Below are 13,980 nucleotides of genomic sequence, written 5' to 3'. Positions count from 1 at the left end.
CAGATGGGTGATGGAATCACAGTTTGCATTCAGCATGATTAAAGATAGCTTAATCTGCATGCACATGGAATAAGTGAGTGTTACACCGTGAAGTCTTGCACATTAATCTTTGTACAAGAATAACTCACTGTTTTTCGTTGTATTTATGTATTTATTTCTGCTGCAGCTGCACTGTTTATCTTAGTAATGGAGTGCCTGTGCGTTATTATCGTGGGAGTTTTTCCCTCACTTGTGTGTGTCCCTGTTTTGCAGCTTTTGTTTTTATTCTTTAAATCTATCTGTTTATTTATTTAATTATTTATATCGGGGTATTGCACTCCATCACATTGGAGCCTTTCATTAAGAATTCCCTCTATCTTGACAAACATCATTGGCCGCACTGTTTCATTGGTTTGTCTCCAAATTTCACCCGGGCCTTTTCTCCTCGCTTAAAGGGATGTGAACAAAGGCACGTCTGTGTCTCCTCAGGATGACGAGTTGGCAGACGAGGGCAGCCACAGGAGTTGCAATAGTAGAAAACAGACAGACGGGGCAACACGGATCTCAGCCATTAGCTTCAAATAGTCTTTGATGAGTGCAACCCGAAGAGACTTCAGCTATTCTATCTTAGTAAAAATTAAGGACGTGGTAATTGTCAGCGGGAAGACGATTAATTCAACAGTTTTACTACCTGAGCCATATTGAATAATCACCCTTTCAGAGGACAGAACCGACTAATTTAGTGCTAAGATGGCCTAATGTGCTAAACTGAGGATGGTTTACAGCCCGGTAGCCCACCTAGTGTGATTAGCGGCGCTGCTGTAGAATCACAGCAGAGCATTTACTGTGTTGTGGCTGCGTGGTGCAGAAACTTAAATAAATCAAAGACGCTGCTGCTGCTGCTGCTGCTGCTGCTGCTGCTGCTGCGCGACGCATCACACACAATCACCACAGCTCATCACAGACGAATACAGGAACATGACAAATTTGGAAATGGGATGAAAGGAAACGGGACTGACAACAAAATCAAGGAGGTGTTGGGCTGCTCGTGCCAAGGAAGAGATTCCTCTGCAGATTAGTGACGCTGATGATATCATCTGTGATAAAATGGCTGAAATTCTACGTGGAGCCGTCTACAGAAACTGTTTCAGCCACTGCTCAAGGAGGAGCGGCTGAGAGTTTCATATGGGGCAAAAGCAGTTGGGAATCGCCTAGGGCTGGGCGATATGGACCAAAAGTCATATCTCGATATTTTCTAGCTAAATTGCGATACTCGATATATATCTCGATATTTTTTCTGTGCCTTAATTGGGGTTTCCCCCAAAGCATTATAGCATAGCATCTCTGTTAGCTTCATTTTTTTTCTGAGGCAAACCCTTAAAAAAACAGTCAGTTTTAATACAAAGCCTCGTGCCAAATGTCACACAGGTTCCTTTATTAACAGAGGTCTGCACAATATCAAAATGTATAAAACAAATGAAATAAAAATACACTGCCTGCATATATAGAATAAAAATGCTTCTTGAATAAAAGAACTAAAACAAATAAAACAAATATCCCTTTCCTGCATAACAATTAAATTAAAATTGCGCTTTGCAATTAATACAATGTAGACAGTAACAGGCAGACTTTTCCACTGAGGTTGACAGTTGTGCAAATAACAAAACATTTGTGCAAATCTCAAATAAAACATTCAAGTCAATTTGTCACAAAATAAGCTATATCAAAATCATAAAAAAAAAAAAAATATATATATATATTTTTTTTTTAAATCGATATAAACGATATTGTCTCGTACCATATCGTGTTTGAAAATATACTGATATATATTAAAATCTCGATATATCGCCCAGCCCTAGAATCGCCCTTGTCGAGCGAAAGGACGTGCAGAACCCGTACAGGGGGATCTGCCCGTTTGGATTCAGTGGTGGGATAGCAGTGGGCCAGAGAGTTGGACATATCAGTCCTGACCAGTGTTGGGTGTAACGCGGTACAAAGTAACGCGTTACTGTAACGAAATTACATTCGCCAGTAACGCAGTAATGTACCGCGTTACAGTTGTAATTTGGGTAATCACATTATAGTTACTCTAAGACAAAAAACATTACGTTACTTTAGTTATTTTAAGCTTTTCATCTACATGTAGAACGGGAGAACAGAAAAAAAATCACACTTGCCTTTCATGCGTCTTCACGCGTTGCGCAACACTTGTCTGACTTTACGTGATTTTACAGGATTTTACAGGACTTTACGAATACACATTTGTGCTGATCTGGGCACTGCAGTAATAAGGTTCCAACTACAGGACTGTCTCAGAAAATTAGAATATTGTGATGAAGTTCTTTATTTTCTGTAATGCAATTAAAAAAACAAAAATGTCATACATTCTGGATTCATTACAAATCAACTGAAATATTGCAAGCCTTTTATTATTTTAATATTGCTGATTATGGTTTACAGTTTAAGATTAAGATTCCCAGAATATTCAAATTTTTTAAGATAGGATATTTGAGTTTTCTTAAGCTGTAAGGCATGATCAGAAATATTAAAATAATAAAAGGCTTGCAATATTTCAGTTGATTTGTAATGAATCCAGAATGTATGTCAAATTTCTTTTTTGTAATTGCATTACTTTCAGCAACCAGTAACTAAGTAGTGTAAGGGATTACTTTTTTAAAAGTAACTAGTAATATGTAATGGATTACTTTTTTTAAATTACTACCCCAACACTGGTCCTGACCCAGACTGAGTCACGACTGCAGCTCTGTGCAGATGTGAGATGGAATTAGCAAACAGTCCGCTTCAGATTGGACAAGGGGCTGCATCTTCTTAAATATTCTGTTTAGCACAAATAAGTCTGAATGTTGGCTCGTGTTAATTTAACGCTATTTAAAGGCCTGTCGGCAGCGTCGCATTTCCTTGCTCCTACTGTGTTGCAAAAGTATTCAATAACTGGGTTTTGTGTCTGAAAGCAATAAAAACGTTAAGAAGACAAGAGGCCCCTCATAATTGGACATGCTGTTAAACAAGACATTGTTTTTTTTTCCTTTGTATCCCCTTTTCACATTTAAATCTCCGATTATACATTCATCTAGTTCTTAGGAGATAATATTTTTGTTTCTTTTATTCCTTGCCCGAACAACCAGCAACAGTTGACACTTCAAAAATCAACACTTAAGCTGAACAATGCTCTGCTTCCTTTGTACAAGAGGACTTCATGCTCCGTCCATGCGGCCTGGCCAGTCTCCCACGTAGGCGTTGACACGCCACTGCTTTCCGCTAATTAGACATGCTTTGGAAAGAGAGAGAGAGATAACTTCTCATAATAGTTCACCCGCAATGAAACATTAAGCAGAAGTCAAGAATAGATTAATGTGTAAGCTTTTGCTTCAGCTTTTAAGTTATTCTGTGTTTGTGGTTCCTGATATGACAGAGCCACTGACTCGTGTAATAACTCCTTTGGGGTCTTTCACCCTGTTTTACCATCGGTATGCATTTTTACAGCCCACAAACATTTTCCAATATTTTAAATCATAAATATTCAACGCAGCAATACAAAAGGGTCGGGAGAGGAATAACTTGCGTTAATATTCTAGTTTCTTCAGGGAAAGAAATGATACAAGATAAAAATCTGAGCACGAGTCGCTATTCTTCTCAATAGTCCGGGTTATTTATTTCAGTTGGAAACTCTTGCTTCAAAGTTTGTCGTCGTAACTCGTGTCGTGTAATTGACACTTGTAGCATTGATGGGTTTCCACTGTGTGACAAAAGACTACACCATTTTTTTATAGTTATTTTTTGGGGCGGTCTATTCATGTATATTATGCACAAACAGCAGCTGGACAGAAAAATGTAGGTAATTTTGGTGATTTATCACATAATCGATCATTCTGACTTAGAATTAAGAGTATTCCTAATTAGCACAACTGAAAATGTTGTTCATGTTCATTTAAATTGTTTAATTGCATCCATAAATAACCACCTTTTGAAATGCATTCATGCATCTATCCGGGATGGCTCCATAATTCAGCACAGAGCAGAGTTGCTGCATGCACCTGCACGATCCGTCACAGCCTACAGTCACGAACACGACTACCGGGCGTACGTGAGACAACCGGCTCCAGCCTCACAGGGACTTCCTCCGACTTGATCCACTGTAAAAATATTCAAAGTGGCTTCTAAGTGGGTTGGACTGGAGTTCATCGCCCTCCATGTTTAGCATAATTCAATGGCTTTCACATTTTTCATCACATAAGCACAAGAATCCGCCGTCATCCTTCACCGCCAAATTGCACATTTTACGGTTTTCCGTTAAGTAAAGCAGGATTTGGAGAATGCATCGTACAAAATGATGCGAGTTGTATTTTCTACCAGACAGTTTTCTCACTCGTCTTGTCTCCGCCTTTTGTTTCCGTCCGTCCCTGCCTTTGTCCTTGTCTTCAAAGGTAAAAAGGGGCCAAACCACAGGAGGATGCTGGGCGAGACAATACTGTTATCAGTTCATTCAATAACAAGCTGTGCAGTCAAGTAGTCTGTATTAGAAAGGTGTCCTCTTTTGTAGAGGTATCATCTGAGATGTCTGAAAACGAATTCTGTATCGGTAGAAAGGAAGTAAGTCTCACCACAAAGATAACAAGCCATGCAGAGACATGTCGAATGCGTCTAAATATGAGACGATCTGGGCCACGGGCCAAATGCAAACCGCTCCACTGAGGAAAAGGACAACAAAACTACACCCATCTTCCTTTCATTCACAAGTCATGCAAAGGAAAATACAGATTTCTGACGAGCTAAAAGTATTTTTTGGGGGTTAAGCGCCCCGCATAAAATGACTTAAAAGGTCACAACGTTTGATCAAGGAAGTGAAAACTCTGGAAAAAGTGTTGTCAATAGCAGCAAAAACTTTCATTGTTAATTTGTCTGGCCTTTCATTTAATATGCACAAGAACAGAGGAAGTCCGAGAGAGTCCGAGCAACTTTGAAAGAAAAGAGTGGCACATTTATCACGGTTTTACTTTAACAATTCCTGCCTGGAATGATTAAACCGGGGCGGGGGTGGAGCCTTCTTTTATTCTCAGTCCTGGCGCCCACACCTTTCACCTCCTAACCTTCTCATTGTCCAGCCTTTTCTAACCACGCTACCTGTGTCTTGTATGAAGTTCAGACTTTTTGTCTTTTTTTTGTCTTTTTCCCATTTTTCTTTAATTGTGTGCTGCCGTCGTCCAATTCAAAATTGAATATACCTGAATTAACTAAGTCAGTTGAAAGATTTGTCTGTTAAACATCATAAAGGAAAAAAAAGACAAATTAAAACTAGTAACATGATGATATGACCCCAGGTAACTCAAATCCATCCTCCCATCCTCTCAATAGTAGGGCTGGGGATCGATTCAAATGTCAAGAATCGATTTGATTCCGATTCTTAAGATTCAGAATCGATTATCAAGATTTGATTCGATTCCGATATTGATTTGGGTTAGTGTTATTAAAACTGTTTTTTGAGCTGTTGCATGAATTATATGACTGTAGTTATGCAAAATATTACTACTAGTATTATATTGAGATTAAACAGCAAGTATTGGCAGCTAATGATGCTGTAAGGACCAATCAGCTCCCAGAATGTTGATAGAACTGCTTTCAGAAACATCATGTGGGTCAGAATTACCAAACAGATCCAGGGAGGAAACAGAGACGGATGAAATCGGTTTTATTTTTTCCCACATTCCGTTTTTATTTGTTCCACTTTCGGTCTATTTTGGTTTTTAATTTTTGAGCATTTGGTTTTTAGCATTTTTTGCAAATGTAACCCCAAGACGGTGTATAAAGTAATGAAATATAGACAATTTATGCAATTATAACCTAACACTTTAATGTTTTCATACCTTTAAACATATTTAAAGGCAAAAACATGGCACCAGTTATTCTCGTGTCCAACAAAACATCCTTTTTTGGGGATAAACAAAAAAATAACCAAAAGTTGTAATGTAATGATGGAAAAAAAAACATAAATAAATAAAAGAACCCCCCCCCAAAAAAAATAAATAAAAAAAAATTTAAAAAAAATCGATCTTTAGACATATGACTCGATTTTTAGGAATTAATATGAGAATCAATTTAGAATTGGGAAATCGATTTTTTCAACACAGGCCTACTCAATAGATCATAAAGATCTAGAGAAAGCTTACTTCCCAGATCTTTGTTGGCTTATTAATAAATATATATATATCTGCAGTCACATTTTGTAAGAGACAAGCTTACAGTTAGGTCTCAGTCCTCCTTTTTCCGTGCTTTCCTTCAAGGTGATTTTTCCGCACCAGTCTGTTCCGGTCCGTCGACATTAACTTGGAACATTGGATTCTTGTTTCGTGACAGACTGCTAACCTGTCCGGGGTTAATCATGTCTCTAACTCAGTGTGAGCTGGAAGTGTTTGCAGCCACCCGGGACCCTTCAGAGGATAAGTGGGTCCAGATAATTGATGGAGGAGTGACCACATGAGTTTACTTTCTTTCTCCAATCTGGGCATTCCTGTGCTCTGTTTTGTCCTCTCAGGCAGCTTTTCCTCACCAATCCTTAGATAAGGTGCACGTCTCTTTGTGGTGAACCACAGTTAGAAGTTTCAGTCATTGGGGGATTATTTTATCTTGACAATTCGACACCCGTGACAAGTGTACGGATGCAGAAGAAGATGAACAAAGATTACAGGCTGACGTGAAGGCTAATAATCAGAGCTCTCAAGGGCCATCACGGTTCCCTTTTATCACTGCTCTTGGGGGGGTTAGGGGGCCGGATTTAGTTTTTGTTTCTTTTTTTTTAGCATCATTTGTCGGATTGTTCTACATTTCATAGTTTGCTTACCTTTATCACGTTGAAAGCATCTGACGGTGGCACAATAAAACAATTTGGCAGCACAAGTGGGTGCTGAGTGGAGACTTTAGGTTTCAACATAGCTAAGTACGTGTTAACTCTCATGACTCAACTGCCAATTCTCTGAAATAGAATCACGCGCTGTAACCATCTGATATCCATTCGATATTGTTATAGATATCGCTTCTTAAGTCGGGGCATTTTCATCTTTGGACGTTTGACCGAGGTACATGTTTTTGAATTCATTTTACATGGTTAATACTGGTTTCATTTATGGTTTATGGTCCTTTTATTGCTTTCTTTTTGTTTTATTGTAAATCCATACTTGATATAAAGCCCTTTGGTTTTGTTTTTTTTGAAAATGTGCTCCATAAACAAAGTTAATCTCGTCCTTGACCTTGAAAGAACTTGCCGGTAACCTGATGTCGTCACCCTCATGGCCCGTATCTCTGGCCTGGACTTTGGATGGTTCATCGCAGGACACGCACCTGATGTGCCAGGCTTTTGGCATAAATAGTGAATAGAAAAAAATAAATGGACAGATTAATTTTGGTGTCAGTACTAGGCCTGTGTTGAAAATATCGATTTCCCAATTCTAAATCGATTCTCATTTTAATTCCTAAAAATCGATTCATATGTCAAAAGATCTATTTTTTTTTGTTGATTTTTTTTTTTCTTTTTTTTTTTTAAATTTATTTATGTATTTTTTTTCATCATTACATTACAAATTTGGGTTATTTTTTTGTTTATCCCCAAAAAAGGAATGTTTTGTTGGACACGAGAATAACTGGTGCCATGTTTTTGCCTTTAAATATGTTTAAAGGTATGAAAACATTAAAGTGTTAGGTTATAATTGCATAAATTGTCTATATTTCATTACTTTATATACTGTCTTGGGGTTACATTTGCAAAAAATGCTAAAAACCAAATGCTCAAAAATTAAAAATCAAAATAGACCGAAAATGGAACAAATAAAAACGGAATGTGGGAAAAAATAAAAGCGATTTCATCCGTCTCTGTTTCCTCCCTGGATCTGTTTGGTAATTCTGACCCACATGATGTTTCTGAAAGCAGTTCTATCAGCATTCTGGGAGGTGATTGGTCCTTACAGCATCATTAGCTGCAAAACTTGCTGTTTAATCTCAATATAATACTAGTATTAATATGTTGCAGAACTACAGTCATATCATTCATGCAACAGCTCAAAAAACAGTTTTAATAATACTAACCCAAATCAATATCGGAATCGAATCGGATCGAATCAAATCTTGATAATCGATTCTGAATCTTAAGAATCGGAATCGAATCGATTCTTGACATTTGAATCGATCCCCAGCCCTAGTCAGTACGATGTATGTATAACATTAGTATTAACAGCACCAACTTACGTTTGTGTTGTCTTTTATTCTCTTTCACTTTTACTTTTTCTTAAAAATACCAAAAGAGTATAATTCCTCTTTTTCTTTTCTTATTTTATTTGTAATAAAAACCGTCTTTAACTTCCTGTTATAAAACAAATCCTTGCACTCTCGAGACAAATCAGACCAGATACGGACCGTATTTGCAGGTTTACTCCCGTATTCAAGGTTTGCTCTAATGAGCTGGACATAAAACACGCACATCAGCCATAGTTTGATAATCTTCTTATTTCAGACAACCTTTACTTTTGAAATTTCTGTTTCTTCTATAGGGATGCTAGTTTGTGGTTTCATAGATTTGCCATTACATTCATGATGATGAGTTGGATTATTCAAATTGGTTTGTTTAGTTTTTGGAAGCCTAAAGCAGCTCATATATGCATGAGTGCCCAGAGGCAGATTGCATCTATCCCTCCTCTGTCTAAACCTGAGACTCTGTGCTGGGTAATAAGCCCGCTATGATAATCAGTTACTAACAGGATCTTTTTTTGCTGCTATCAAATCTAAATCAGCCCCAGATCTGTTCTTCCCCAGTATCTTATGCTCTCACACTCATTTTTGCTTGTGTGAGCGTATGCTCTGATTACTGTTTGGCCTGTAGCACCTGAAATAATTTACTTTCTTTCATCCTCTTCTCTGACCTTGCCAACTGAGCAGCTCTGATGAACTACTCCAAAAGCAAATGAAAGTCTGTTAAATCAAAGTAGACCTGTTTTCTATTGTTATTATTTCTCCATCTTTGTGTGCGTGTGTGTGACTTCACTAAAGCCTTGCCGTTTACACATTTTCAGAGAACCAGATCCCTCATGGCTTTCCCACCATCGACATGGGTCCTCAGCTGAAAGTGGTGGAGAAGACCAGGATTGCCACGATGCTGTGTGCCGCCAGCGGGAACCCAGACCCGGAGATCTCGTGGTTCAAGGACATGCTTCCCGTGGACATCAGCAGCAGCAACGGCCGCATCAAGCAGCTTCGCTCAGGTACGACCTCCTCTGATCCGAGCTGTTTAGGGCGAATGACGCACCGATAAAGGAAATACAACAAAGGTGCAAGATAGGGCTGGGCGATATGGACCAAAATTCATATCTGGATATTTTCTAGCTGAATGGCGATACTCGATATATATCGATATTTTTTCTGTGCCATAATTGGGGTTTCCCCCAAAGCATTATAGCATAGCATCTCTGTTAGCTTCATTTTTTTCTGAGGCAAACCCTTAAAAAAACAGTCAGTTTTAATACAAAGCCTCGTGCCAAATGGTACACAGGTTCCTTTATTAACAGAGATCTGCACAATATCAAAATGTATAAAACAAATGAAATAAAAATAAACTGCCTGCATATATAGAATAAAAATGCTTCTTGAATAAAATAAAACAAATATCCCTTTCCTGCATAACAATTAAATTAAAATACACTGTGCAATTAATACAATGTAGACAGTAACAGGCAGACTTTTCCACTGAGGATGACATTTGTGCAAATCTCAAATAAAACATTCAAGTCAATTTGTCACAAAATAAGCTATATCAAAATTATTAAAAAAATGTATTTATTTTTTTTTCTTTTAAATCGATATAAACTATATTGTCTCGTACCATATCGCGTTTGAAAATATATCGATATATATTAAAATCTCGATATATCGCCCAGCCCTAGTGCAAGACGTGGGTGCATGCCAACGTTCACGTTGGGCACAAGAGTAATGTGAGAAAAATAAATCACGTATTCACAGCTGAGGCCAGAATGACACCTGCAGTCCCTGACAGTGATTCACAAACTTCTTAAACCTCTTCAAACACAAGAGTGAGAAATTTACTCCGTAATAATAATCCTTAATCCTCTTTTAAGCACACAGCTGGGTCAAAAAGAGGGCAGTTTATAAAAAAAAAAAAAAAAATAGCTGGGATTCCACCTTAAAGGAATGAGGTACTCTTTGTTCGCAGTTGGAGTCACATTGATAAATCAACAGACCTTTCCTGGCCCGGATCTGATGGGGAATGAGCTTGGTGGACAAAATTAGGGGCTTTGGGATCAGGTTCAGACTTTCATTCTGTGCCAAGATTAGTGAACCCCACTACATGAGGCACACTTAACTCTGAGTGGTTTTCACAGCTTATATAGTGTCAGGCTGGGCTGCAGGTCTGAAGACCCAAATATTAAGGATGAGAGCCGCACTACAAAAATATCGGCTCTAAGAGCCGCTGAGTGGAAATCTGCTCCCTTGAGCATGTTCGCTCAGACCGGCCGTGTTCTTGCAAGGTTAAAATATCATCTCCTACAAGCACAGCCCAAATTAGAAATGGATTTCTACAAGTTGGATGCTAACACAACTACTTAATTGTTTGATAATATTTTTAGAGCAAGAGAAATGGTTCTAAATAGATAGATTTTTTTTTTATTTCCAGCGACAAACTTTAATTAGTTTTCTTCCCCATACATATTACGAGTGCCTGAAAATGTGCTGATATATAATGCCCCTGGACTTAAATTTCTTTTAATCCGCCACCGTTTTCCTGACATGTGCTGCTGTATCAGGATTTACATTATTGCATGTGACCTGAAATGAAGGCAACTCTGCAATGGCTGGAAAAAAAAAAAAGAACATTTACTGCAAGAGTCGAGCAGAAAAAGGCACTTCTCTCTCTCTTTTTCTTTCTTATGAGCCCACAGGGATATTCGCTTTAGTATCGACTATTCGGTGATTCTAACTTCTGTTTGTTTAAATATCTCTAACTTGAATATTTCTAACTCTCCGTTACTCTATTTGCTATGTATTACTTTCATTTATTGCCCTTTTCCATTTTACTAACTGCTGTCTGCACAAAGAGTGGGGGCCATCTTAAATTAGAAAGCTTAATTAAGATCTGTCTGTAATGCTTTAAAGCTGCTGTGAAGCGAGCGTAAATATGCTTTCGGTTGTCTGTAAAAGCACCACGAGGGGCGGCAGGAGGAATCCCTCGTGAAGGCCGTGTGCTTTGCTGACAGCATGCAAAGCCCAATAATCTTACTCGCTTCGTGGCATTGATTAAACGCATTGAACTTTGTCACATTGGATTTCAGGGCCTCTACTCTTTATCATTTTTTTTCTAATTATCTTTGGCCTGTCAGAAGACATGTTTTTTTTTTTCTTTTCGTTTGCTCTCCCACTGTTGTAAGTGGAATACTAACTAATCTTTCAACCCTGTTTTCATCTAAATTACTCCCACCTAGGTGGTACACCTATCAGAGGTAAGAATGATGAATAGTATATTGGAAAACACAACGTCCACGCCATTCCCTCACGCCCACATCAGCCTCTACATTTCCCCCCCATGGGCACGTCACCAGGTCCATCCACACTGTCGGTGCCAGCCCACCCTGTCCCACTCGTCCCCTGAGTGTCCCCCCCAACATGTCCTGTCTGCTGTCTGATCCTCCACAAACAAATAATCACCAACCTTGACGTCACGTGACCGGGAATGTGCAAGTCAGCCGTTGTCAGTTCGTAAAGGCCTGGGATCCTCGTCCCATAACGGTGTAAAACGAGGAAGTACAATCACACAGGACCTCACACGGCTCCAGCATCACTTTTTTCAGCAAAACAAGCGAGGAATCGAAACTAAACGCTGGGAGATCTACCTGCTTCCTGTACGGAGCCTCGGCGTGAAATGACATGCCTGTATTGTCACACAGCCCATACTTTGTTGTCCCTCGTTGCCTAGAAACTGGATGTCGTATTGAGACAGTTGAGACAGATGAGAGCCTCAATTCTTTTTTTTCTTTCATGTAAATTGTCTTTTTTTCCCCCAAACTGAGAGCGGAAAACACCAGTGAAGGAGATGTTGGACGTCTTTACCATTCTGAATATGTGCTCGGTGGTGGACAGAGTACTCGACCCCAGTACTTGAGTAAGAGTATAAATACTACTGGTCAAAATTTACTCCGGTACAAGTAAAAGTAGCTCAGTCAAAATATTACTCGAGTAAGAGTAGAAAAGTACTTGCTTTTAAAGGTAGTAAGTATCCAAAAGTAAATGCTTTTAAATTTGCTTTAAGTAAAAGTAAGAGTAAGAGTAAATTTCTTATTTTCCACATCAGTAAATTAAGTAGTAAAGTAGTAAATATTTATTTCGGTCAATCACAAACAAAAATGAAAAATCAACAAACAAGATAACACAGGTTTTTCCCTGGTCAACATTGTGATTTGTGAAGTATCATAAGTCTACACAGAATAATAATAATAGTAATAATAATAATAATAATAATAATAGTTATAATAATAATAATAATAATAATAATAATAATAATAATAACAATAATAATGATGGTGATGATAATAGTAATAGTAATAATAATAATAATAATAATAGCAATAATATGATAATAATAATAATGATAGCTCTGAAAACAGAAAGTGAAAAGATGCTAAGGAAACCGGCAAAACAAATTTAAGTTGTCATTTTATCTCGTGCATGTGTGCATTCTTCATTGTTTGTTCGTTATAAAAATTACTATATTTTTTCTAAATTAATCTAAGGATCTTTTAACTCTTGTTTCTGAGAATTAACTCTTTGAAACCAGCTGCACTGATGTGCTGCTTTTAGAACCACAATGTTATATAAAACCTGCAGAAACACCAAAAACAAATCAAATGAATGGGATCATAAGAGGACAGCAGATGATGCAGAGTTTATTAACAATCATGAACTGAAACCAAATGAACCTGCACCATCCAACTAAGTCTGGATCCCCCTCAGGGGGAGGCTTGACGTATTTCCGCTTTACGTACATCCCAGTGGAGAGCGTGCACTGTGATAGGTCTCCTCCTTTGACAAAAACAGCTTGTGTCCAATAGGATTTTAGGGAAGAAGAAAAAAGAGCAGACCTGAAAGTAACGAGTACTTTTCAGCCTTCCTAGAAATTTACTCGAGTAAAAGTAAAAATATTTGTCTTGGAAATGTATCCAAGTAAGAGTAATAAGTACCAAAGAAATCTAATACTCAAGTAAAGTACAAATCCTCTGGATATGTACTTAAGTACAGTACTCAAGTAAATTTACTCCGTTACTGTCCACCACTGTCCGTGGCTTCCTGTAGAGCCTGCACTCATTTACTGTAGGTGGTTAACTTTTTAAACGCAAGTTAAACCATCACAGCATCAGTCCCTTGAAGAAGCTGCAGAAGGATTCAAGTAGCTCAAAGCGATTTGAAATGGTTGAGTGTTTTACTTTTTACAACTGCCATGTAGCAGTAACCTTTTACAATTCTTTTTTTTTTCTTTTTTTTCCATTTTTTTACCACTTGTACTATTTTTCCCCATGGAAGAGCTAGCAGATTGACAGATTGGTGACATCGACATTAGTATGCAGGTGCATGCCGGTACTGAACCAGACGGCGATGAGCTCAGCAAGTCGAACAAACACATAGGGACGTGTTGTCAGGAGATCTGAGGTGGTTTCCTCACATGTCACTGCTCCGCCCTGTTTCGCTTCTGTTTTTTTGTTTTTTTTTTGTTTTTTTGGTCTCGTCTTGCTTCGAGTCCCCTATGGTTGGTGGTGAACCTGTTTGTTGCATTCATCTCATACTGCATGATGTGAAAAATGTATCCAGATCTCATCTTAATGCTGAGTATTTTTGTCATTTTCAAACTCCATGGTGGCTGGCTGCTTTTCCTGCCGGCACCATGCTGTTCTGGAAGCATGATAACTTCTATCACTCGCTACATCGTATTCTGCTGAG

At 38.2% G+C, this 13,980-nt stretch overlaps 1 protein-coding gene across 1 annotated transcript in view; it reads left to right on the top strand.

Moving 5' to 3' along the window:
• Positions 1-13,980, top strand: part of LOC133452432 (receptor-type tyrosine-protein phosphatase F) — a 199,390-nt gene that overhangs the window by 67,684 nt on the left and 117,726 nt on the right. The window contains exon 5 of the mRNA XM_061731732.1: positions 9,054-9,242. Within this exon, the coding sequence (XP_061587716.1) occupies positions 9,054-9,242 (189 nt within the window). The remainder of the gene's footprint in view (positions 1-9,053; positions 9,243-13,980) is intronic.

The sequence above is a fragment of the Cololabis saira genome, chromosome 10, assembly GCF_033807715.1.
Source record: "Cololabis saira isolate AMF1-May2022 chromosome 10, fColSai1.1, whole genome shotgun sequence".
In the NCBI taxonomy this organism is placed as follows: domain Eukaryota; kingdom Metazoa; phylum Chordata; class Actinopteri; order Beloniformes; family Belonidae; genus Cololabis; species Cololabis saira.
Note: the sequence above shows the minus strand (reverse complement) of the source record. Positions and strands in the feature narration are given on the sequence as shown.